The sequence below is a fragment of the Cervus canadensis genome, chromosome 8, assembly GCF_019320065.1.
Source record: "Cervus canadensis isolate Bull #8, Minnesota chromosome 8, ASM1932006v1, whole genome shotgun sequence".
In the NCBI taxonomy this organism is placed as follows: domain Eukaryota; kingdom Metazoa; phylum Chordata; class Mammalia; order Artiodactyla; family Cervidae; genus Cervus; species Cervus canadensis.
The window spans coordinates 36,364,122-36,391,222 of record NC_057393.1 but is presented as its reverse complement, the minus strand read 5'-3'; the positions used below and the strand labels follow the sequence as shown (position 1 = coordinate 36,391,222).

Here is a 27,101-nt window from a genome sequence, read left to right as displayed (position 1 = left end):
TGAAAGCTGGTTTAAAGTCATGCCATTATTTCTCCTCTACTACAAAGTAAATATATAACATCACTTATTATTTTCTATTTATAAAACCCAGGGGTCAAAAAGTACTGGTTAAAAAACAAAACAAAACAACAAAATACTGGTTAAAATATCTTGTTAAGCTATAAAGCTGTGAAGACATTTTTGTAAAAATATTAAGTATTGTTATTAACATGATAATTCAACAAAGTGGGATGATTCACAGGGTATTTTCAGCATTACCTGTCTAGTGCACCTTCTAGGTGTTCATGAGAAACATCAAAATAGTAATTGGTATGCTCTCCACTAGTGAACGCATTTGAACTTCCTGCATGCTCACTGAGAAACTGGCTGTATTCATTTTCTTTAGGGTATTTCTTTGTTCCCAAAAATAACATATGTTCACAAAAATGACTTAAGCCAGCAATATTTGGAGGATCTGACAACGAACCTGAAAGAGAAGGGGAAAAATATATATAATAAATCATTTGTTTATATGTTGAAAGATATCAAGGACAGATGAATCACAGGTGATTTGGAACTTCTGTTAGCAATGGTAACTCCAACCATAATCACAGAAAGTTAAGTACAGGCTACTCTAAATGGTACAACTTACATGCTAGCCCTAGCTTTTGACATCAATTTGTTGTCATTGTTCAGCTGCTCAGTTGTGTCTGACTCTTTGCGACCCTATGGATTACAGCATGCCAGGCTCCCCTATACCCTTCACTATCTCCCGGAGTTTTTGCTCAAATTCATGTCCATTTCATCGGTTATGCTATCTAACCATCTTAACCTCTGCTGTCCCCTCCTCCTATTGCCTTCAATTTTTTCCAGCCTCAGGGAAATCATTCTAATGAGTTGGCTCTTTGCATCACGTGACCAAAGTATTAAAGCTTCAGCAACAGTCCTTCCAACGAATATTCAGGGTTGATTTCCTTTAGGATTGATCTCCTTGCTGTCCAAGGGACTCTCAAGAGTCTTCTCCAGCACCACAATTCGAAAGCATCAATTCTTCAGCACTCAGGTTTCTTTATGGTCCAACTCTAATATCCATACATGACTACTGGAAAAACCATAGCTTTGACTATCTGGACTATATGGACCTTTGTCAGCAAAGTGATGTCTCTGCTTTTTAATATGCTATCTAGGTTTGTCATTGCTTTCCTTTCAAGAAGCAAGTGTCTTTCAATTTCATGGCTGCAGTCACCGTACACAGTGATTCTGGAGCCCAAGAAATTAAAATCTGTCGTCATCAGACTGACATCAGTTACTTGGTGACTTTCAGCAGATGCTTAACCTCTCTGGACAGTAGTGTCCTCACACATCACACTGAGAGAAAGAGCTGAATTCACTGTTTTGTAAGAGCTAGAAAATTCTAGCTTTTATATTTTACTGAAGGAGACAATATAGGGTGGTGCTAAGAGCACAAGTTAGCACGTCTACTAGCTGGGAAAGGCTGAGCAAAATATTTTGTTTCAGTCACTATTTGTATATATACTTCCCTTAAGAGAGTTGAGCGACTTCAAATTAGATGACAATTTGCAAGGCACACTGAATTGTGCTTGGCAATAATCATTTGTCCAACTTATGATGGTTATTATCTTATTTTCCCAATTCTAAAATGCCATTGAATTAAAAAAAAAGTTGTTTCAGAGAGGAAAAAAACTAAATGTACACATAGATAAGGAGTAACTTGATTAAAGCAGCATTAAATGTGGAAGAAAAGTGTACACAAGAATTTAGGAAATATGCTATTCCTAGTGTATCAAGTGTGTATGAAATAAAAGTCAGCAGAACTGTTACTGTAAAGGATAGGAATGAATTTCCTCGCTGCTAAGTCACTTTTGCTGGAAACCTAATAAGACCCTCCTGGTAAAGGTGTGTGTGCGCTTAGTCGCTCAGCCGAGTCCGACTCCTTGTGACCCCATGGACTGTAGCCCGTCAGGCTCTTCTGTCCATGGGGATTCTCCAGGCAAGAATACTGAACTGGGTTGCCAAGCCTCCTCCAGGGGATCTTCCCAACCCAGTGAGTGAATCCAGGTCTTCCGCATTGTAGGTGGATTGTTTACCATGTGAGCCACCAAGGAAGCTTGGTAAAGGCAGGGTGATTTAACGTAGACGACGGTAGATTACCAAAGGCTGTACAGGGCTACTGTACACAGTAACATACATCAATCTGGTAACTGCCAGGTCTCCACTGCACAAATATGGAGAGTCCAAATAACTAAACATTAGGTCAATGAAACTGCACAAAGCTTAATTCACAATTTTAAATTGTACCTATGTGCACATCAAGTGCTGCTGATGATTTATCTGTTGTTGGATCACTGACAAGAAGTACTTTGATCCCATTGGCCAGCTCAAGTCCGCGGTATTCTCGCTTGTCTTCATGGGATTTGATGATATGATTTCCTATTCTCTTGATTGCTGGATTATTCATTTTGCTGTAAGTCTTTTTTTGGAAACTGAAAAGAAAAAAACTTATTGTTGGATTGTGGTTTCTTTTTGTTTTAATGATCAAGGAGTAACAAGCAAACCCGTATATTATCAGAGTAAAAAATGTATACAACGAAGTACAACTGACATACAATATTAGTTTCAGGTGTACAACAGTGATTCATTACAAATTGATCACACAATAAGTCTAGTTACCATCTGTCACAAGACAAAGTTCTTAAAATATTACTGACTATATTCCATACATTTCCATTGACTTATTTATGACTGGAAATTTATACCTCTTAATCACCTTCACCAATTTTGCCCAACTCCCTCTCCATTCTTTCCACTAGAAACCAAGAATTTTCCCTCTGTATCTCTGAGTCTGCTTTGTTTGTTCACTGGATTTGTTTTTAGATTCCACATATAAATGAAATCATATGGTATTTGTCTTTCTCTGTCTGACTTATTTCACTTAGCATAATACTCCTGTAGGTCCACACCTAATCCTGTAGGTGTGTGTGCTGTACACACCTCACACACACACATACACACACAGGAATATTACTCAGCCATGAAAAATAATGAAATCTTGCCATTTGCCATTCATCCATCAAACACTTAGGTTACTTCCATATCTTGGTTACTACAAATAATGCCACAACGAACATAGGACTGCCAATATTTTTCAAATCAGTCTTCTCATACTCTTTAGATAAATACCCAGAATTTGCTAGACTGCATGGTAGTTCTACTTTTAATTTTTGAGAAACTTCCATGCTGTTTTCTGTAGTGCATGCTCCAATTTATAGCCCACCAAAGGATTCCCTTTTCTCCACATCTTCACCAACACTTACTTGTTGTTGTTTTTTGCTCACATTTCTTTGTACCTGTCTTGTGATGACTGGCACATCACTTCTTACTTACATTGATTCATTAGTATTTCTTACTTCATGGTTTCACACTTCAAGATTCAGTTATAAATTCATATTCCAAAGTTACACTAAGATCCAAATATAAAATGAATAATTCTAGCTTTCAATGCAGAAAAAAAGTTCGAATTGCTTTTTAAACTTAGAGTAACAATGGTTCTTATTTTCTCTATACAGTACTACACAGTGGGCTTCCCAGGTGGTGCTAGTGGTAAAGAACTTGCCTGCCTGTGCAAGAGACGTAAGAGACTTGGGTTCAATCCCTGGGTCGGGAAGGTCCCCTGGAGAAGGGAATGGCAACCCACTCCAGTATTCTTGCATGGAGGATCCCATAGACAGAGGAGACTAGTGGGCTACAGTCCACAAGGTCACAAAGAGTTGGACATGACTGAAGCAACTCAGTATGCACACTGTAAAGTACACAAAAGCAAAACCACTTGTGGAGGACACAAGCATGTGACAGTGTAAACCAGACCCGTGAACTAACTTACGTGATTGTATGTGTGAATGTTTATATCTTTGAAAGTTGGAAACTTAACTAAAGGTTCGTATGTAGGGGACTTACTGTCTTTTTTTGTCTTTTGTAACAGTTTTTGTTTAAAAACCTATTTTGTCTACTGTAAGTTTTGCTAATCCAGCTTTCTTACATTTCTTTTTGCATAAAATCTTTTCCCACCCCTTCACTTTTAGTCTGTGTGTGTAAATCTGAAGTGAGTCTCTTGCAGGCAGCATATAAATGGGGTCTTTTTTTATATCCACTTAGCCATCCTATGTCTTTTGATTAGAGCATTTAGTTCATTCACATTTAAAGCAATTATTTTTAGCAATATACTTATTGCCATTTTGTTAACTGTTTTCTGGTTGTTTTTGTAATTCTTCTCTGTTCCTTTCTTATTCTCATATTCCTTTCCCTTGTGATTTGATGACTTTCTTTAGAGTTATGTTTGTATTTCTTCCTCTTTATTTTTTGTGTATGTATTATACTATAGGTTTTTGTTTGTGGCTACCACGGGGTTCAGTTCAGTCGCTCAGTCGTGTCCGACTCTGCGACCCCATGAATCGCAGCACGCCATAACAAATCTGAAAATCCCTCTTGCTAGTCCTTAGGTGATTCTCAAAGATAATTGTTCTACATGTAGTTGCAGTTTTGGTGTGTCCATGGAAGGAGGTGTGCTCAAGATCTTCCTACTCTGCCATTTGATCCAGACTCTAGAGGAGACTTTAGAGTCTATCTATAGAGTATAATCATTCCTCTCCTCCATCTTAACCATCATTCTTTCAGATAAGTGCTAAAAGTATTGCTTCTGTTGAGCCACATTTGTATCTAGGAGAACACATCAATGGGGATTTGTGACAGGATTGGGCCACAAGTTGATTACTGTGCTGACCTAGAAAAGTTTTTAAATACCAATAACTGCTTTCCAACATACTTCAAGGGTATCTACGAGAGTAAGTGAGGTGATAAATTGAGAAAGTATTATTATTGGGTCAACCAAAACACTGCTCAAACTTATGATGTTCAGAGACAGGGGAGATCTGGAACTCACAGGACTGACAGTCACTTGCTCAGAACCTAGGGAACAACACCATTGAGGGAAAAATCCTCTGAAGGCCTAATAAAAATGAGAGACCTGGGTTGTCTTATGAAGGCAGCAAAAGTAAACACACAAAAACAAACAAACGAAGAGCTGGAAGGACCCCAAGAAATTTTTGTAATCCGGTGAAGAGTTGAATGCCACAGTAGGAACAGTTCAATGATCGTAACAGACATGTTAGATAATTTCTCTTACAAAGAACTTCCCCTTCACTGCTAGTCCTCTCCTTTCTTCTAGAGGAAGGCTGGAGTTACAGTGATGGGAAGGGACCCACCCCTTCACTGCACCCATAAGTTCGTGTGAGTGCAGTGAAGGGGTTTTCCAAATCTGCAATATGTATGTTTTTGAGACTAAGAGTAAACACTACTTTTGTCTATGCTGGGAACTGTTTAAGAGACCAAAATTGAGCCTGTTATATTAGCAGGTCAAAATACAAATCAGGTGAAGCAAAACAATTTTCCAAAACTACAGAGGAAAAAAATGATCCTGTGCTAACATATTTGCTTTTCACCTGGAACACAAAAGAAATGGATCTAACTGCCCCTTAACAACTGACAGACACCCAGATTTAAAGGTAAATCAGGACTTCCCTGTTGGTCCAGTAGTTAAGGATCCACCTGCTAATGCAAGGGACTTGGATTCCATCCCTGGTCCGGGAAGATCCCACATGCCTTGGGGCAGTTAAGCCTGTGTGCCACAACTACTGAGCCCATGCTCTAGAGATTGTGCTCCACAACAAGGGAACCCCAGCTAGAGAGTAGCCCCCACTCTCTGCAACTACAGAAATCCTGCTCATGGCAACGAAGAACCTGTGAGCCACAACATGACCCAGCACAGCCAAAACTAAATTTTAAAAAATAAAATTTCTAAAAAAAATAATAAAGGTAAAGCAAAGGGGACATAAACAGGCATGCAACTAATTTTGGATAAAATTTCAATTTTTTTGTGTTAGAAATCTCTGGAGATTATGGAAGGGAAAATCTAGTTTGCTTTTATCAGAATATCTTTCTCTATGAAATCATCAGTAACTAGTCTTCTGGGTAATAACTGATAAACCAAAGAGGTTCACTCTTAGTAAGAATGTCCCCTAACCTAAGGTATAGCACAAGGAACTCTACTTAGTGCTTTTAACAACCTATATGGGAAAAGGATCTGAAAAAGAATAGATATATGTATAACTGAATCACTGCTATATACCTGAAACTAACACAACACTGCAAATCAACTATACTCCAATATAAAAAATTTTTTAAAGTCCCCTAGATCTTCTTTTGAGGAGAGTATCTGGAATTCTGGAGCACAATACTATAATCATCAGCTCAGTTCACTTCAGTCACTCAGTCGCGTCTGACTCTTTGCAACCCCGTGGACTTCAGCACGCCAGGCTTTCCTGTCCACCACCAGTTCCCAGAGCCTACTCAAACTCATATCCATTGTGTGGTGATGGCATCCAACCATCTCATCCTCTGTCATCCCCTTCTCCTCCCACCTCCAATCTTTCCCAGCATCAAGGTCTTTTCCAATGAGTCAGTTCTTCACATCAGGTGGCCAAAGTATTGAAGTTTCAGCTTCAGTCTTTCCAATGAATATTCAGGACTGATTTCCTTTAGGATTGACAGGTTGGATCTCCTTGCAGTCCAAGGGACTCTCAAGAGTCTTATCTAACACCATAGTTCAAAAGCATCAATTCTTTGTCACTCAGCTTTCTTTACATTCCAACTCTCACATGCATACATGACTACCGGAAAAACCATAGCTTTGACTAGATGAACCTTTGTTGGCAAAGTAATGTCTTTGCTTTTTCACATGCTGTCTAGGTTGGTCATAGCTTTTGTTTCAAGGAGAAAGCGTCTTTTAATTTCATGGCTGCAGTCACCATCTGCAGTGGTTTTGGAGTCCCCCAAAATAAAGTCTCTCACTGTTTCCATTGTTTCCCCATCCACTTGCCATGAAGTGATGGGACTAGATGCCATGATCTTAGTTTTCTGAATGTTGAGTTTTAAGCCAACTTTTTGACTCTCCTCTTTCACTTTATATATAAAATATAATACTGATTTTAAAAAAGTACTTTATAGTATTAATAATCTTGCTGTATTTTACAGTAAAAAGTAGTTTCTTTAAAAACAAAACAAAATATAATATGAACATTTTGGAGTCATAAGGCCACCATGAAAAATTCAAAAGCAATTTGGAAGTGAAAAGGCATAATATTATATATTACACATATTATATAATATTAACAACTCCTTTCTATTTCATTAGCCATAAGCTACTTAAGTTCAATATCAAAGACAAATTAAAATGTCTAAATGTAAAGTCTTTAAAAATGGTTTTGTGTTGTTAAAAACAATTCTCAGGGTAAAAAAAAATGTTCTAGCTAAAGCCTCCAAAGAGGGTCGTAACAGTAATAATCCTGGTTAAGGTATTTCCCAAAAGACAATCTGTTTGGACTGCAGCAAATACCTCTGGTTCACAGCTGGCTTCAAAAACTTCAATTTGGGTTCAACATACATTACGACCTCAAAAATGAGTTCCATTTAAATAATCTTATTTAAGATTAAATAAGCCACGAGGCAACCTCCATTAAGACCCCCCCCAAAAAAAAGACCCCCAGCAAAAAGGACGGCATTAAAAGGCAACAGTAAAAAAAAGCTCCATGTGCACCACAGAAAACGCCTAAGCTCCGTCCTATGAAGCTCCACCAGAAGGAGCAAGAGGGCTGGAATTCCAGGAGCAAAAACCAAAGGCTATTCATTTTGGTTTCACTGCCACCACTTATAACCAAATCCCTCTACTGTGCTTGTCCCAGCTAGTTAGGTTTAGGGGAACCAAGGGTCACAAATGATTAAAATGCAATGATGAGGATGATAAATAAGCTCTAAAACTTCCATTCAATCCGCAACTACGGTTAGGAAATGAAATACAGATCACTTTGGTAGGAAAAATTGTCTTATTCTGTAGGAGGTGAAAATTTCATCATAATTAAGATACCCACCCTCAACTATATGCTACATTCTGTACTTTCCTCAGGGTTTAATTTCTTTTGTCCAGATTTTCATTTTGTTAGAGGGGAAAAAAGTGATCAGAGCCCATCACAGGCACATATATAACTCATTTGGACACTGAAACTATGCCTGTTTAATACTCCTGGTGTGGAAGAGGTAGATTTTTTCTGTAAATAAAAAATCAAAATTAATTCAACTACTTTTCAACATCTGTACACAAGATCAACAGAGCTATAAATTTCTAAGCTGGCAATGCTCCTAAGTCAAATATCTGACTTCTTAAGGAAGTTACACTCAAAAGAAACAGTAGCAATGTTTTCAAACAAGCCCCATCCCCAGCAATCCATATTCAATTGACACAATCTGCCTTTTCCCAAAGCATTTCTATCAATATGTCGTACAATAATTTGATTCTCACCTTCTGGAGAACTAAAGGAAATGATCAGGAACTCCTCCTCTGATGATGAATTCCTCAACAGCTTGCCTGGCTCTGTATTTATACTCAGGAGATCACATGTCTACCCATTTCAGCTCCCTCATTAGCATTTTATTTATTGCAAGTGTTCTCCAATATGCATCAAACAAAGAGCAAGCAAGCAAGCATCGACATTTAGATAACACGCTAGTGCTAACTCAAATGCTTTTCCAGACATCTATTTGATATTTTTAACCTGTCAAAGTCAAAATCTTGGGAGTAGTAAATTTACCTTCAATTTTACAGACATTGTCTTACAACTTCATAATAAGGCACAGAATTGCCAGTGTTTTGCATTCTGATAAACTGGAGATGGAGAGATGTTTAATAATTACAGCATAGCTTGCAATTCTGTTCAGAATTTAAAACAATGACTAAAATTACAGATGGTAAAAGCTGGAAAAGCCTTTAGATGTTGTCTAGTTTTCTGCAGTTCTTGAACTGGCAGCACTAGCTCTTCTTGGGCGCTTGTTTTTTTTGTTTTTTGTTTTTTTTCCTTTTTTTTATTTTTATCTGGGCGCTTGTTAAGATGCAAAATTTTGGAAACCACCAGAGACCTACTGAGCCAGAATCTGCATTTTAAAAAGATAACAAAAAAAAAATAAAAAATTTAAAAAAAAAAAATAAAAAGATAACAAGGTGAGCTACTTGTAAGGAAATTGAAGATCACTTTTCCAAGATCACAGGGCAAAAAGTTACAATTAGGACTTAGCTCTTAACTCCCAGTCCTCTCCCACCTCAGTGTCCTGATGTCCAAACAGTTAAGGTTCAGACATCACACCATGTATGCTGGCCACAAAGATGATACCAGAGCCCTTGCTCTAAAGGAACCCAGACTTATGACAAAGATGAAAACAAGTCATTATTTTTTTAGATGGACTAAGTTATCCCTGGGCACTGTGGGAATAATAAAAGGGGCATCTAACCCTTTCTAGGATGGAAGACAGGAAGAGAGCAGGTGAGCAGAAGCATGCCAAACAAGAGGAACAGAATACCTGAGCAAAAGAATGGTGCTGAAGAAAAACTGTGAAGCATTCAACAACTGTGATGTTAACAGAACTACAACCAGGACTTCCACTGCAAGATCATGGACCATTATTTAGGCCTAAATTGCAGGTTTGCAAAAAAATAAATTCCCAAATATAATAGATCAATTAAAAATCCCTATACCAAAAGAAACACTTTTATGCAAATAATCTTTTATTCAGATGAAAAAAGTCTTTTTCTCTCATATCTCTATGTGTTTCACAGCCAGTTTAATAGAAGATTGAGCAATTTTACTTTGCTGTTTGCTCCCTACCCAGTCCCATAGACCCAGACATATTTAAAATTAGACCTGATCCATTACTAACTTTTAAATGGATGACCTATAAACCTGAACAGGTAAATGATTGGGCTAATAGATTATAAATCAAAACCTCCCTTCTGTGGAATCCATCCACCCACTCCCAAAACCATAGGCGGAAATGAAGCTTACCTTTGGCTCTCCTGAATGTGGAGGAGGTGCCCAGAGAGAAAATGTCTGGAATCAGAACCATCCCACAAACACCCTTTCTTCCCCATTCAAGGCAGAGGTTAGTTAAGACAGAATTTCAAGCCAGTGGTGGTATGAGTTTTTGCTGTCTCACTATAAGACCACATAACCCCTCAACACTATTCATGTTACTTGATCTAAAAACTAACGTCTCAGGGAACCAACTACCCCATGGCTCTTCAGTTACAGGACCAGTGTATCTCACTTCATGCATCAGAGAGATCATAAACCTGGGTATAAACAAAATCCTATCAATGAATCTTCTGTTTTGTTCAGTTCAGTCACTCAGTCATGTCTGACTGTTTGCAACCCCACAGACTGCAGCACTCCAGGCTTCCCTGTCCATCACCAGCTCCCGGAGCTTACTCAAACTGATGTCCATCGAGTTGGTGGTGCCATCCAACAATCTCATCCTTTGTCATCCCCTTCTCCTCCCGCCTTCAATCTTTCCCAGCATCAGGGTCTTTTTAGTGAGACAGCTCTTTGCATCAGGTGGCCAAAGTATTGGAGCTTCAGCATGAGCATCACTCCTTCCAGTGTACATTCAGGGTTGATTTCCTTTAGGATTGACTGGTTTGATCTCCCTGCAGTCTAAGGGACTCTCAAGAGTCTTCTCCAGCACCACAATTTGAAAGCATCAATTCTTTAGCGCTCAGCCTTCTGTATGGTCCAACTCTCACATCTGTTCATGACTACTAGAAAATGACTATACGGACCTTTGTCAGCAAAGTGATGTCTCTGTTTTTTAATACATGGTGTCTAGGTTTGTCATAGCTTTCCTTACAAGGAGCAAGTTTTGGTACATACATATCAATGGTTGTTCATTCCAAAAGTGACAAGGTTAGCTATGAACAATTAATTTTATGAAGGTTTAAGCAAATGAACAAAACCTCCATTTTATACCTCTTGCCTCAGGGAACTACAGGTTTCTTAACAGTTGTAGTTTGGGGACTGAGGGTGTTATAAGCATCCTTCTTTCAACAGGTAGCTTTCAGGTTGTTAGAAAATGTGAGATAGATGCCACTGTACAAAACTATTCCTAACAACCACTCTCATTTTGAAAGTGTGATATGCTTTACAAACTGCTCACTGAAGCTTTCCATTCTCCCTAAGTGGCAGGTCACAGCAGCTGTTCATGGCTATTCTCTTCAATTCCAGATGAGGAAACAAAAGCTCAGTGACTAAGTGACTTGCCCAAGGGGATTCACACAACTCATCTGTGGAAAGCTGGAACTGTAAAGAGGATGCGTGGGAAGAGGAGGAGCAGGTGATGCTTAAGGAAATCCTAAGGAGTTTTCTTCACCAGCTCCCAGTTACCACCCACTCAGCCCCTCCCTGACCCCATTCTCCTCCCTTAAAATCCAAATAATAAAAACAAGGAAATAAAAATTAAAACAGATCAAAATAATGCTTTAAGGAAATTTTTCAGTTTTTCACTCATTCCTCCCTGTATAAAACAGAGATAGGTAGTGGTGGGAGCCTGAAAGAATGGTTCCAATCTGTCAAAGTGGTCTCTGGGCTGAGAACTATGTTATCTATTTTGCTAATGAAAAATAAAATAGAAGATATATGGTGGGCTTAAATGTACAGCAGGTTTAAATAGAGCTGTCTCTCTGTATAGAACTGTCTCATGGATGAAAGGGAATATGAAAATAATATTACAGTAGATGTGGTAAGGTTATGGGTGACTTATGTTTCAGAAGCGTACATTCAGCCACGGGAATGGGGAAAAAAGGAGAAAATCATGTAATCATCTTGGTAGAAGCAGAAAAAGTTTCCAATAGCCATTCACGTATTTTTTTTAAAAACATCAGCAAACTAGAAATAGAAGAGAATCCCTTCATCTAAAAAAAAATCAACAAAAACTACAGTAATTATACTCAATGGTGAAATAATGTATTCATTTACCATCCCTGCAATAAGATGCCACTATCACCTCATCTATTAAACACTGTACCGGTAATTATGACCAGTCTGATAATGCAAGGGGGGAGAAAAAAGATGAGAAAGAAAGGGGCAAAAAAACTAACATTATAGGTGACATAGTCGAGCACACAGAAAATCCCAAGAACCTACTGACAACTTCCTTTTCTGGGTAGGATATAATAGGTCACGGCAAACTGATTCAGCTTCAGCAACTAGAAAAAGCCACAAAAACTACAAAATCGTATTTCCAAAGATGTTGGAGAGTTGTGGAAGCAGTGAGGATTGGCTAAACTGCAGTGCCAGAGGGGAGGGCCCTCTGAGGTAACCATAGCATCTTCACCTGCTTTCTTCTCTGGAGGTATCTGCTCATTTTGAGTGCAGTCTAAAGATCATGCTTGACTCAAGAAGAAGGACTCTACTTGGGGAAGAGAAACAAACGAGGTTTTGGGCCGTGCATGAGCTTGGTTTGACAGATTAAAGCCTCCAGATGCCTCAAATTTACAGCTGATTTTTGCCACAGGAAATATTCTAAGATAACATTACATACCAATGAGAATGGCTAAAATGAAGAGAGTTAAAAAATACCAGTGACAGAGAAGTCAGAGGGTAACCCAAACTCTCATACACTACCAGTGGGGATGCAAATTGACATAACCATTTTCAAAGAATGGTGTAGTATACACTGACAATATGACCTAACAATTGATGTATTCGATATATGCCCCCAAAGAAATGCATTTATATGTTCATGGCAATACTATCTATAAGAGCCAAAACTAGAAAGATCAAATGTCCATCACGATGAACAGATAAACTGTGGTATGTTCACACAATACAATAGCATACAACAATGAAAACGAATAATCTAGAATGAAGAACAAAAAAATAAGAACGAATCTCACTAATGTAAGGTTGGGCTTCCCCGATGGCACAGTGGTAAAGAGTCCACCTGCCAATGCAGGAGACACAGGAGACATGGATTCTATTCCTGGGTTGGGAATGCTGGAGAAGCAAATGGTAACCTACCCCAGTATTCCTGCCTGGAAAATCCCATGCACAGAGGAGCCTGGCAGGCTACATACAGTCCACGGGGTTGTAAAAGTCAGAAGCAACTGAGCACACAATGCAAGGCTGAGTGAATGTAGTTAGATGCTAAGGAGTAAATACTTTTTTCTCCCACTTAAAGTGCAAGAAGTAACATCAAGCTATGCCTTTATGTCAGGATGATAGCTGCCCTTGCGGGTAAGGGGTAGTGAATAGAAGAAAAAATGAGCGGGGCTTCAGAGATGCTGATCATGTTGGTTATACATGTATATTCAGTTTGTTAAAATTCATCAAGCTGAACACTTCTGATATATTTCAATTAAAAGCTAAAACAGGGTTTTTTAAAATATCATAAAACAGTAAAATAAAAGAGAAGGGAGATACATGAATCACTCAAGGCTAGAAAGATCACCAAAAGTCACCTTGGAAATAGTACCACTTGGAGACTGAAAAGTAGCTAGCCATATCGAACAGGTGCTAAACTAAGAAGGCTCATAAGAAAAAATAGTATTGAACTATTAACAATTGAACAATTAACTATGTTTAATTGTAACATAATAATTACCTGAACCTTCTCAGGTGTGTCCTGAGACAATTATTTCTGTTGATGTCATCGAGGCCACAACAACTAGGAGATCCAGGTAAAGCACAACATCAGTTAACAGAGTCAACAATAAAATGTATTAAACTTTTTAATAAATCCTTACTCACTATGTCTGCTTTGAAAGCAAGCTTTCGGTAATTACTTTAGACCCCAGAGAAGATTTTAAAATAAAACTTGACACTCCCAATAATGAATAATAACAAGCAATAAGTGCAATCCAAATAAAAGCAAAATGATTAAACTTTGAATAAATAAATTCTCCTATCAATAATTTTCAACACTTATATTGAACAACAACCTTGAATGCTGGATTTGAAGTAGAGGGGTTCTTTAATTTAAAACAAACAGAAATGGATACTATATAAAGCGAACATTTTACGTATTTTATGTAAATTTTACGTATGGATCATCCTCCTCCATGATCTCAGAACTGCAAGGACGGCTCAGAGATCCCTACATGTTCTCTGAAGATTACTTCACATCAATCTAGGAAGAGTTATAACCTGTAACTAACTCTCTCAAGACAGCCCTCCGAAGAAAGCAAACTACACTCACATTCTACACAGAGTGGTGTATCTCAGGGGCACTCAGTTCCACCAAGATGTGCACCCTGAATCTGAGAGAAAAAGAGTCCCACCTTCTTCAGATAATGTTGATTCAGAAAGCTTCACCTGTCCTCTGCCTTTGTATGATTCTCTATGCTTAATACTGACTCAGTGACCACTTCCAGACAGTGTTCAGTAATTCTATACCCTCACCTTTACCAAATGACCCCTTTGCTGCTCAGATCCTGGATCTGACTGAATTTTTTTGGTCAAACAGGGCTTCGGGGCCTCATCTGGTACTGCCAGTCAAGGGTCATGTGAAATGTTCATGTGGGTGCACTGACTTGACAGAGGCCCCTACAGCTGCATCAGCCTTGGACAGCCTTACAGCTTTTCTCCTGTACAACAGATACAAACAAACTACTCTCAGGCAGTGTCTGGTACATGGTAGACACCCAAAATTGTAACCTTATAATCACCATTATTGTTTTCCTAGGGTGGTAAGAAGCAAATAGACCACCATATTATTATTATTAACATTCTTAACAGATGTTCATGCTAATTCCAGTTGTATACTGTCATCTCCCTGACAGCCTGGTAATAGGATGTCACTTTATAAGACCACAGAAAAACAGGTAAATAATTATCCCTTTATAATCACTATAGGCGGGCCACTGTTTATAATCAGTGGTTCTCAACAGAACCACTTGCTCACCAAGGAGACATTTGGCAATGTGTCATAACTGAACTGTCACAGTGGAAGGGTACAATTGGCAACTAGTGAATAGATCCAGGGATGCTGCTAAGTATTCTACAATGTACAGCATAATGCTCATGTTGAAATTATCTGGCCCAAAATGTCAACAGTGCTAAGGATGAAAGACCCAAGTTTATAGTTCTGACTTGAACATCCAAAAACAATGTGTAACTGCAACCAATTTAATCCACTTAAAACCAGGAGACAACCTCATCAAAACACAAAAAGCTCTATGCATTAAACTCTCACGTATTTATTTTTAAAGGTCTAATCAGAAAAGGCTTAAATGAAGAGAGGGGGAAAACTGATTATGCAGGACAAAGAGAGGAGTCTGTAGAAACCTTGTCCTTGAGTGAGCAAAACAGTGTACAAGTAATTCAGTTCAGTTCAGTCACTCAGTTGTGTCTGACTCTTTGTGAACCCATGGACTGTAGCACACCAGGCTTCCCTGTCCATCACCAACTCCCAGAGCTTACTCCAACTCATGTCCATTGAGTCAGTGATGCCATCCAACCATCTCATCCTCTGTCATCCCTTTCTCGTCCCATCTTCAATCTTTCCCAGCATCAGGGTCTTTTCTAATGAGTCAGTTCTTTGCATCATGTGGCCAAAGTATTGGAGTTTCAGCTTCAGCATCAGTCCCTCCAATGAATATTCAGGGTTGATTTCCTGTAAGATGGACTGGTTGGATCTCCTTGCAGTCCAAGGGACTCTCAAGAGTCTTCTCCAACACCGCAGTTCAAAAGCATCAATTCTTCGGCACTCAGTTTCTTTATAGTCCAACTCTCACATCCATACATGACTACTGGAAAAATCATAGCTTTGACTAGACGGACCTTTGTTGGCAAAGTAATTCTGCTTTTTCACATGCTGTCGAGGTTGGTCATAGCTTTTCTTCCAAGGAGCAAGTGTCTTTTAATTTCATGGCTGCAGTCATCATCTGCAGTGATTTTGGAGCCCCCCAAAATAGAGTCTCTCACTGTTCCCATTGTTTCCCCATCTATTGCTATGAAGTGATGGGACCGGATGCCATGATCTTGGTTTTCTGAATGTTGAGCTTTAAGCCAACTTTTTCACTCTCTTTCACTTTCATCAAGAGGCTCTTTAGTTCTTCTTCACTTTCTGCCATAAGGGTGGTGTCATCTGCCTATCTGACGTTATCGATATTTCTCCTGGCAATCTTGATTCCAGCTTGTGCTTCATCCAGCCCAGCATTTCGCATGATGTACTCTGCACAGAAGTTAAATAAGCAGGGTGACAATACACAGTCTTGATGTTCTGTTTTCCCGACTTGAACCCCATGAACAGCGTGAAAAGGCACAAGTAATAGGATCTGCCTTAAAAGGAGCACAGCCAGGGCACTGGGACAGTCTCTTCCTGATGCTCAGTCAATATTTTATACAGTACAAATTCTTTATGGGAATTATACCTTCAACAAACCCCTTAGGTAGATCCCATTATTCCCATTATTTGGCTAGGGCCACACAGTCATTAAATAAAAAGACCAAGATTCAAACCTAAGTCTTTAGACATCAAAACATCATGTTCTTCTCAACCACTCCATTAAGTTAAAAAGCTTAACTTATGTACAGTGACTAAATCCCTGGAATGATACCCACAGAAATGTTCAGTAAGGTTATCTATGGATGTGCTTAGTCTCAGTCATGTCCGACTCTGCAACCCCATGGACTGTAGCCTGCCAGGCTCCTCTACCCATGGGGATTCTCCAGGCAAGAATACTGGATTGGGACGCCATGCCCTCCTCGAGGGGACCTTCCCAAACCAAGGACTGAACCGTCTCCTGCACTGCAGGTGGATTCTTTACCATCTGAACTACCAGGAAAGTCCTATCTCTGAATAGTAGACTATTAAGTCATCTTTATTCTTTGTATTAAACCCTTTTCAGCTCAGCACAGAAAGAATCTTTGAAGAGATAAAACTCAGTGGACTTGAACGGGCTTGCAGTTGTTGTTCAGTCGTTAAGTCATGTCTGACCCTTTGTGACCCCATGGACTATAGCCCAGCAGGCTCCCCTGTCTATCTCCTGGAGTCTGATCAAATTCATGTCCACTGAATCAATGATGCTATCTAACCATCTTATCCTCTGTCACTCCTCATTTTGCCTTCAATCTTTTCCAGCATCAAAGCCTTTTCCAGTGAGTCGACTCTTCACATCAGGTGGCCAAAGTATTGGAGCTTCAGCTTCAGCATCAGTCCTTCCAATGAATATTCAGGGTTGACTTCCTGTAGGATTGCCTGGTTTGATCCTGCAGCCCAAGGGACTCTCAAGAGTCTTCTCTGGCACCACAATTCGAAAGCATCAATTCTTCGGTGCTCAGCCTTTATTATGGCCCAGCCCTCACATCCACACATGACTACTGGAAAAACCATAGCTTTGACAATATGGATCTTTGTCTGCAAAGTGATATCTCTGTTTTTTAATACACTGATTCTATTTAGATACAGACTTTAAAAAAAAAAAAAAAAACTTCTCCCTCAAGCCCCATCTAGGTGGCTGCCTACAACTTTGAAATTATAGCCCTGCTGTTGCATTCAAAAATAAAATAAATACATAACACTTCTGCTCTTCATAGCAACGGTGGCATTGTTATTGTCATTAGTTCGCATTAACTGAACTATATGATGAAGACATACACACTACATGCATTTCCTCATTTCATTCTCACCAAAAACTTGTGAGATAACTATTATTATTGTCCTCATTCTGCTGCTGAGGAAAAGCACTTGAATAGGGCAATAATGATTACCAGGTCACAAAGAGGTAAATGGCAGAGTTCGGGTCTTGTGGTTCCAGAATCCCAAAAGCAATGCAAGCCAAAGAATAATTATCTATTTTCTCACCCAGTGCCCAAAGGATCTGTATCAGAATGGACTCTTTCACAATACCATGACCAGTCTATAAAAACAATGTTCAAATATTCAAGGCTAAATATTCAAAACGAGTAAACCCACTTTGTGTTGCCTCAGCAGGCAAAACTAAGTCTAATGGTGGAAGGCGTAAGGACAGTCACTGATGCTTATGTAACTAATGAACAGTTAAAATATAGTCTTCACTGACCAGGTCCTGTTAGAAGCACCTGATCACCAAGTATTAAAGTAGAGGCTTGAACACTACTCATAATGTGAATAATTATGAATTCATAATTCTTAACTATTCTTAAACTATTTTTTAAAAATATGCTTTCCTCTACTGAAATCTTACAGATTTCATAAATTCATAAAACAAAACTATTCTGTTTCAAGAGGAGCAGAGAAGTCAAGAGTCTCCGTCTCAGGGCCCCTTAGTGGCAGTGATAATATCAAGAATTCCCAAGACTCTGACAAGTACAGTTTACAGAATCTCAACATGAATGAATCTTGAAGACGTTATGTTAAGTGAAGCAAACTAGTCACAAAAGGACAAAGACTGTCTGATTCCACTTACATGTGATATCTAAGGTAGTCAGAGACAGAGACAGAAGGTAGAATCATGGTCACCAGGGGCTGAGGGGAAGGGGGAACTGGGAGTTTGTTGGATAGAGTTTCAGTTTGGGAAAATGAAAAAGTTCTGGAGATGGAGGGTTGTGATGGTTGCAAACAAAGTAATCAGACTGATGTGATACAGTTAGTGCCACTGAACTGCACACTTAAAAATGGTTAAAATGGTAAGTCATAAAAATATATATATACATTTTGCAATAAAAACAATAAAAATAAGCCATTAAAAAAAATAAGCCATTAAATCAGTCAATGTGAATGCGCAAAATAATACTACTAAATAAAATAAAAATACGAGAGAAACTAGCTGTATAAAAAATTAACATAATTATACTGAAGAGGGTGGGAAAGAAATAAACTAACAACTAATTGGGAAATAGTATTTTGATTGGATACAATATAGAAAGAACTGTATGTAAATGTTATGATATAGTTATCAAAAGTGTTTCCTACAGAGGTATGGGTTAAGAAAGTACCTTATATGTATACCAGAACTGATCAAATAAGTAAACAAATTGTAGATAATGAAATTCAGTATACTCAGTGTCAGAAGAAGAAATTCTAAATAAGGAAAAAGAAAAGACTAAAATAAGCTTTGTAATACTAAATTAGAATCAGAGATACCAACACAAACTCATGACTTAGGATACATACAGATTTAGAAATATAAATACGTGTATGTATGGGGATAGCTAGACCATCCACTAAAAGCAATAACACCCAGCGACTGTAACTACATCTAATGCCCAGATCGTGATCCTTAGACATCATTTTCCAACAAAAGGAAACAAGTGGTTGACCTCAGGGCTAGGGCAAAGAAAATACAAGATGAGCCTGAAACATCTTGTGGAACCAGAAGTAAAGAAGTTTTCTAAAAAAGATGGGACCTTATTGAAAGTATACAGTAGCCAACCCAAAGATGCTCCTAATGGTCAAAGCTAGAACAATTTGTGTAACAAATAATGGCAGCAGTGAATTTTAACCAATAGAATAAAATAAATATCTGTGAATCCATACTGATAAAAATGAATAAGTGAACAAATGAGGGAGAAAGTTCTTTCTCACAGAATTTTAATTAATAAATAAAGAGGGAAATAATCACCATTAAGTACAGTAATAAGTGTTGCAAAGATCCACTGGTGGATGCTAAAAGTGGCTGCACCAATTTAATTTCCACCAACAGTGTACGAGGGTTCTTTGCTCCACATCCTAACATTTTTTATTTGTTGTCTTTTTGATAATAGTCATCTTGACAGATCTGAGGTGATAGCTCATTGTAGTTCTGATTTGCATTCCTGGTGATTAGTGACAATCAGCATCTTTTCATGTGCTTGTTGGCCATCTTTATGTCTTCTTTGGAAAAGTATTAGATTCTCTGCCCATTTTTTGATCAGGTTGTATATTCTGATGTTGAATTGTATGAGTTCTTTGTACATTTTGGATACTAATCCCTTATTGGATATAACTAATCCCTTATTGGATATATCGTTTCATTATAAAACTATTTACAATAGCCAAGTTATGAAGTAATCTAAGTGCACATCAATAGATGAATAAAGAAGATATGAGAGATAAATGTATACATGTGTGTATATCCCACACAATGGAATATCACTCAACTATATAAAAAAGAATGAAATCTTGTCATTTGCAACAACATAGGTGGACCTAGACAGTATTACGTTAAGTAAAATAAGTCAGAGAGAAAGACAAATACTACTATATGATTTGATTTGTATGTGGAATCTTAAAAACACAACAAATGAACAACCAGAAACAGAATCACAGATATAGAGAACAAATAGGCGGTTGCCAGAGGGGAGTGGGTCGGTGGGGAAAAGAGAGATAAGTGAGGGAGATTAAGAGGCACAAATTCCCAGTTGTAAAATAAATGAGTCATGGATATGTAATGTACAGTGTGGGGAATATATTCAATAAGTATGTACTATCTTTGTATGATGAGAGATGGTAACCACTTACTGTGATGATCATTTAAAATGTATAGAAATATCAATTTATAATATTGTGTAACAGCAACAGTGTTGGAGATCAATTACATTTCAAAAACAAACAAACTCATAGATAAAGAGATCAGATTTGTGGTAACTATAGGCAGAGGGATGGGGGAAGGGGGAATTGTATAAAGATAGTCAAAAAGTACACATATCTATTATGAGAAAAATAGGTACTAGGAATATAATTTACAGCATGATAAATATAATTAACACTGTTCTATGCTACACATTGACATCACCAGATGGTCAACATTGAAATCAGACTGATTATATCCTTTGCAGCCAAGATGGAGAAGCTCTATACAGTCAGCAAAAATAAGACTAGGAGCGGACTGTGGCTCACAGCATAAATTCCTTATTGCCAAATTCAGACTTAAATTGAAGAAACTGGGGAAAACCACTAGTCCATTCAGGTATGACCTAAATCAAATCCCTTATGACTATACAGTGGAAGTGAGAAATAGATTTAAGGGACTAGATCTGATAGACAGAGTGCCTGATGAACGATGGACGGAGGTTCGTGACATTGTACAGGAGACAGGGAGCAAGACCATCCCCAAGAAAAAGAAACAAAAAAGCAAAATGGCTGTCTGAGGAAGCCTTACAAATAGCTGTGAAAAGAAGAGAAGTGAAAAGCAAAGGAGAAAAGGAAAAATATACCCATTTGAATGCAGAGTTCCAGAGAATAGCAAGGAGAGATAAGAAAGCCTTCCTCAGCGATCAATGCAAAGAAACAGAGGATAACAATATAATGGGAAAGACTAGAGATCTCTTCAAGAAAATGAGAGATACCAAGGGAAAATTTCATGCAAAGATGGGCTCGATAAAGGACAGAAATGGTATGGACCTAACAGAAGCAGAAGATATTAAGAAGAGGTGACAAAAAAAAAAAAAAGAGGTGACAAGAATACACAGAAGAACTGCACAAAAAAAGATCTTCACGACCCAGATAATCACGAAGGTGTGATCACTCACACTCACTTAGAGCCGGACATCCTGGAATGTGAAGTCAGGTGGGCCTTAGGAAGCATAACTACGAACAAAGCTAGTGGAGGTGATGGAATTCCAGTTGAGCTATTTCAAATCCTACAAGATGATGCTCTGAAAGTGCTGCACTCAATATGTCAGCAAATTTGGAAAACTCAGCAGTGGCCACAGGACTGGAAAAGGTCAGTTTTCATTCCAATCCCAAAGAAAGGCAATGCCAAAGAATGCTCAAACTACCGCACAACTGCACTCATCTCACACGCGAGTAAGGTAATGCTCAAATTCTCCAAGCCAGGCTTCAGCAATACGTGAACCATGAACTTCCAGATGTTCAAGCTGGTTTTAGAAAAGGCAGAGGAACCAGAGATCAAATTGCCATCTGTTGGGTCATCGAAAAAGAGAGTTCCAGAAAAACATCTATTTCTGCTTTACTGACTATGTCAAAGCCTTTGACTGTGTGGATCACAAAAAAACTGTGGAAAATTCTGAAAGAGATGGGAATACCAGACCACCTGACCTGCCTTTTGAGAAACCTGTATGCAGGTCAGGAAGCAACAGTTAGAACTGGACATGGAACAACAGACTGGTTCCAAACAGGAAAAGGAGTACATCAAGTACATATTGTCACCCTGCTTATTTAACTTTATATGCAGAGTACATCATGAGAAACGCTGGGCTGGAGGAAGCACAAGCTGGAATCAAGATTGCTGGGAGAAATATCAATAACCTCAGATATGCAGATGACACCACCCTTATGGCAGAAAGTGAAGAACAACTAAAGAGCCTCTTGATGAAACTGAAAGAGAGAGTGAAAAAGCCGGCTTAAAGCTCAGCATTCAGAAAACTAAGATCATGGCATCCGGTCCCATCACTTCATGGCAAATAGATGGGGAAACAGTGTAAACAGTGGCTCACTTTATTTTTCTGGGCTCCAAAATCACTGTGGAGGCTGACTGCAGCCATGAAATTAAAAAGACGCTTGCTCCTTGGAAGGAAAGTTATGACCAACCTAGACAGCAAATTAAAAAGCAGAGACATTACTTTGTCAACAAAGGTCCGTCTAGTCAAGGCTATGGTTTTTCAAGTGGTCATGTATGGATGTGAGAGCTGGACTATAAAGAAAGCTGAGCACAGAAGAATTGATGTTTTTGAACTATGGTGTTGGAGAAGACTCTTAAGAGTTCCTTGGACTGCAAGGAGATCCAACCAGTCCTTCCTAAAGGAGATCAGACCTGGGTGTTCATTGGAGGGACTGATGTTGAAGCTGAAACTCCAATACTTTGGCCACCTGATGCAGAGAGCTGACTCATTGGAAAAGACCCTGATGCTGGGAAAGATTAAGGGCAGGAAGAGAAGGGGACGACAAAGGATGAGATGGTTGGATGGCATGACCGACAGAATGGACATGTGTTTGGGTGGACTCCTGGAGTTGGTGATGGACAGGGAGGCCTGGCATGCTGCGGTTCATGGGGTCGCAAAGAGTTGGACATGATTGAGCAACTGAACTGAACTGAATGCTATATGCGAAAGTTCTACGAGTAAACTCTAAGCATTCACATCACAAAGAAAAATATTCTTTTCTATTTCTTTAATTTTGTATTTATATGAAATGATGGATGTTCAGTAAACTTACTGTAGTAATCATTTCAGGATATATGTAGTCAAATCATTATGCTCTATACCTAAGACTTAAACCATGCTGTATGTCAATTATATCTCAATAAAGCTGAAAAAATAAATAAATATAGTGGAAGTCTGAGAAGAACAACTGAAAAAAAGGAGAAACAAGCAAAAGTTTTAGGTCTTTTTTTGTCAAAGTTCCACAAAGGGTCTCTTCAAAAATTTGTTGCTTTAACCATTTGCTAAATAATCTGTAAAATCATTTCACTCTCAAGTATTCAGAATTCTACAACTCTAGCTCCAGATGGAAGAGTGAAAGCCATTCAGATCCTCTCTCTCATCTCTGTAGATTTATTTTACAGATATGCAGATTCATACTAAAACTCAGGTCTATGCTTTTCAGTTTAGGAAATCACTAGATATTTTAAAAAGTTATCTTGTACATGCTGTCTTTCTCAAGTAGTTACTAGAATGCATGTTTCAAATACTCCAGGTATCTTTTGAATGAAGGAGCAAACCAAGATAGAACAAAATATGAGATTCAGGAAATAGATTTGGTACAGGACAGAAACAAAAGGGAAATTCCAGGCAACCACTTTGCTGCAGGCCTGGAGCAAAACTAGGCCAGACTGCAGCTGAAGGGAAAGCGTCTGGAAGGAAAGACTCCAAGGGGAAAACATGCAATCAATAGATCATTTAATAAGTTTTGTCATGTGGGAAATTGTACTAAGTGGCTGTGGGAGCAACTGGGAAGCAGAAATATAAGTAACCAAAAAATGACAAAAGGCAAAGACAAAAAATATGAACAAGAAAAAGAATGTAATCAGATTACACTATTTAGCCCAGTAGTGAATATTATTTGCCAAGTCATAATAATGTAAATACAGAAGACTACTATATCCAAAATTTGTGATATAACTTGTCAGAAGGATGGATAAGGGAAGAGAGTTAAATCTTGATTTAGGGAATTCCCTGGCGGTCCAGTGGTTAGGACTCTGCGCTTTCACTGCCAAGGGTCCAAGTTCAATCTCTGGTTGGGGAACTAAGATCCCACAAGCTTCAAGGTAAGGCCAAAAAAAAAAATTAAATCTCCATCTATTGTAAAAACAAATCAACAGATAATTTCTAAAATGAAGAAATCAAAGAGTAACAGTATTAGCATATTATTTGAAAATATTAAAATAAATTTCAAAATAAAAAGCTTAAAGAGTTGAATGTGGTTGCCTATGGGGAGCAGAAATTAAGGGACGGGGTAAGAGAAAGGAACTGCTGTTTTTGCTGTAAACCTTTTAGTACTACTGAACTCTTAAAAACTGCCTGTATTACTTCGATAAATACAAATTTTTTAAACTAGCTATGTATTAAATAGATCCATTATGTTTTTCCTTAAAAGGCAGGATGTTTGATGTTTAACAACATGCAGGTAGCACGTCATGTATTCTTAAAAAAAAAAAAAAAAAATCACCAGTTCAAGTACTGAATCCAGAATCTCATTCCTTAAGAAAATCAGCTATACACCAGGCTTGCCCCACAAGCCATTTTCTTTTGTAGACAGAAAAAACAAACAAACAAACAAACGAGTTGCAGAGCCCGTTATGCCAGCCACTGAATTGTTGGATATTTTTTATCCAGTTACTATTGCAAGTGAACTTGGATTTCTGTGACAGAAACCTCCAAAATAAGAAGTATTATCTGTGAAGCAACTATACTTCAACAAAAATTTTAAAAATAAAACAAATACATACAGAAAAAGGCATTATTACCTTCCTCATAAACTGATCTTGATTGAGACTTTATTGTTATACTACAAAGGAAACTAGAGATACTTAAACAATTAAAACAAGAGCACCAATTGATTACAAATGTTGATACATATCAGATGAGTTGTCAAAGGAATATTATTTATTATATATCACTTCATAAAACAATACAATCTCTACTGCCAGCAATTCAATTATACCAGCATCATGATTTCAAATGATTATGAGAACCTGCTTATTCTCAGATCCAAGGCACAGCTAGAGAGCAAGGCAAAATTCCTTCTGAGGTTCTAACAGAGATTAGAGATTTTATCAACATGAGGTCTCAGATTCATGGAGTTAGCAGGAACTTTAAAGATGATCAGTCCAGCAACCCACAATCACACAGCCAAGCTCGTGGCAAACCAAGACTAGAATCCAGCTGAACCGAGCCTTTGTAGGGAGAGCTCTTTTCCACCACACTGTGCTGTCTCATGTCCTATCCCTTTTGAAGCCACTTTGTCCCTATGAATAACTCAGACCAGGAAGAAATCTTGGAAATACACTACAGCCTCTAATTTCTTTATAATAAGAAACACACACACACACACACAAATACTAGTTACTGGCTACATTGACATTTAGAGGACAGAAACAGCGAATTATAAGCAAAAGCTGAATTACATTTATCACTAGGGCTTCCTATTTCCAGGAGCCTAGGTCCCTGTCAAATTCATCCAACAAATAATGAATTCCTACTATGAGCAAGACACAATACTATGTGCCAGGAACACCATTACAGGGGCTCTTGCTCCTTCCGAGCTCCTGGCCCCAGATGTAACTCTATACATCCTAAAATAAAGTAGCTTGTAATGCTGGGCAAAGGATCATTATGATTTTTTTTTAATCTTTATTTTATTTTTTTTGGAAGGGGCCACCCTGTGTGGCATGCAGGATCTTAGTTCCCCAACCAGGTATCAAACCTGTGCCCTCTGCACTGGGAGTGCAGAGTTGTAACCACTAGATCATCAGAGAAGTCCTACATCATGATTTTTCAATTGAACTCTTCCCTGAGCTATCGATCTACAAACTGGATCATCATTTGCCGGGTTTTAGAACTGCTCAGTCTGGTCCGTAGCCCTGAGGGGCCTCAAGTCATTCAACTTCCCCACACAGCCAGCTCTTGAAGTGTCAACCTGCCTGCACTATCATGCTCTGCTGCTGCACGTGACAAACCTGTCCTCTTTAGAACACCAGTCACCCACCCGGCAGCGCTGACATCTCATCTGGCTGGACTTTTCCCACTGCCTACAGCTGAATCATTCCAGAAGAGCTTTTCCTACACTGGTGGTGGTGGTTCTTTAGTTAGTTGCTAAGTCATGTCCGACTCTGCGACCCCATGGACTGTAGCCTGCCAGGTTCCTCTGTCCATGGGATTCTCTAGGCAAGAATACTGGAGTGGGTTGCCATTTCCTTTTCCAGGGGATCTTCCTGACACAACGATCGAACCTGCATCTTCTAGTTGGCAGGCAGAGTCTTTACCGCTGAGCCACCTGGGAAGCCCCACTCAGATGGTGCTAGTGGTAAAGAACCTGCTGCCAGCGCAGGAGATGTAACAGATGCAGGTTCGATCCCTGGGACAGGAAGAAGCCTTGGAAGAGGGTGTAGCAATCCACTCCATTATTCTTGCCTGGAGAATTCCATGGACAGGGGAGCCTGGCGGGCTACAGTTGGAGTCGCAGAGAGTTGGACACAACTGAAGTGACTTAGCATGCATGGTGATCCCTCCTAGCTAATTTCAAAGTTACTCAGGCCCAAGTTGTTAGGCCTCTTTGATTCCTCCATCCCCTCCCATACCCAATCAAAGTTGTTGCATCTTCTTTCACACATATCTTCTGCAGACACTCTCCTTTCCTTGTTATTTGCACTACTTCTTTACCCTTTGTCGATCTCTGCCTGCATTTCAACTGTGCTTCCCAACACAGCCAGATTAATCATCCAAAAACACAGCTTACATATGTCACTCTACTACTCAAAAGGATCTGAAGCTCTCTATTTCCTTTAGGATAAAATCTCATCGTCCCTTGATTATATTGTGAATTGGACAATATACTTCTGAGCCTCTGCTAATACCATTCCTTCTGTCTAAAATATTCTCTCTCTTTCCCCTCTCTGTTCATCCAAATTTTATATTTCCTTCAAAAACATTTGCTCAAATACCATTTCCTCTGTGAAGCCCACTGTCACCTCACTGGTACACAAGCATTCTGGGCAGGACGACAGTGCAAATAATCTGAGCAAGATGGAGTGAAGCAAGGAAGCCGGTGTGACTGGATGAGGTGAGAGCATTTTGCAAACAAGATCAGAG

General features: G+C 38.8%; 1 protein-coding gene across 6 annotated transcripts in view; it reads right to left on the bottom strand.

The window, feature by feature from the left end:
- Positions 1-27,101, bottom strand: part of IDE (insulin degrading enzyme) — a 93,214-nt gene that overhangs the window by 60,301 nt on the left and 5,812 nt on the right. For 2 of the 6 annotated variants that reach the window (XM_043475994.1, XM_043475993.1), the window contains exons 2-4: positions 13,534-13,596; positions 2,299-2,483; positions 259-466 (exon numbers count right to left, since the gene is read on the bottom strand). In XM_043475994.1, coding sequence (XP_043331929.1) covers positions 259-466; positions 2,299-2,483; positions 13,534-13,596 — 456 coding nt within the window. Of the gene's footprint in view, positions 1-258; positions 467-2,298; positions 2,484-7,979; positions 8,157-13,533; positions 13,597-14,330; positions 14,516-27,101 lie in introns of those variants that run through there. The other 4 variants (XM_043475996.1, XM_043475995.1, XM_043475997.1 and 1 more) reach the window with 3 other exon arrangements.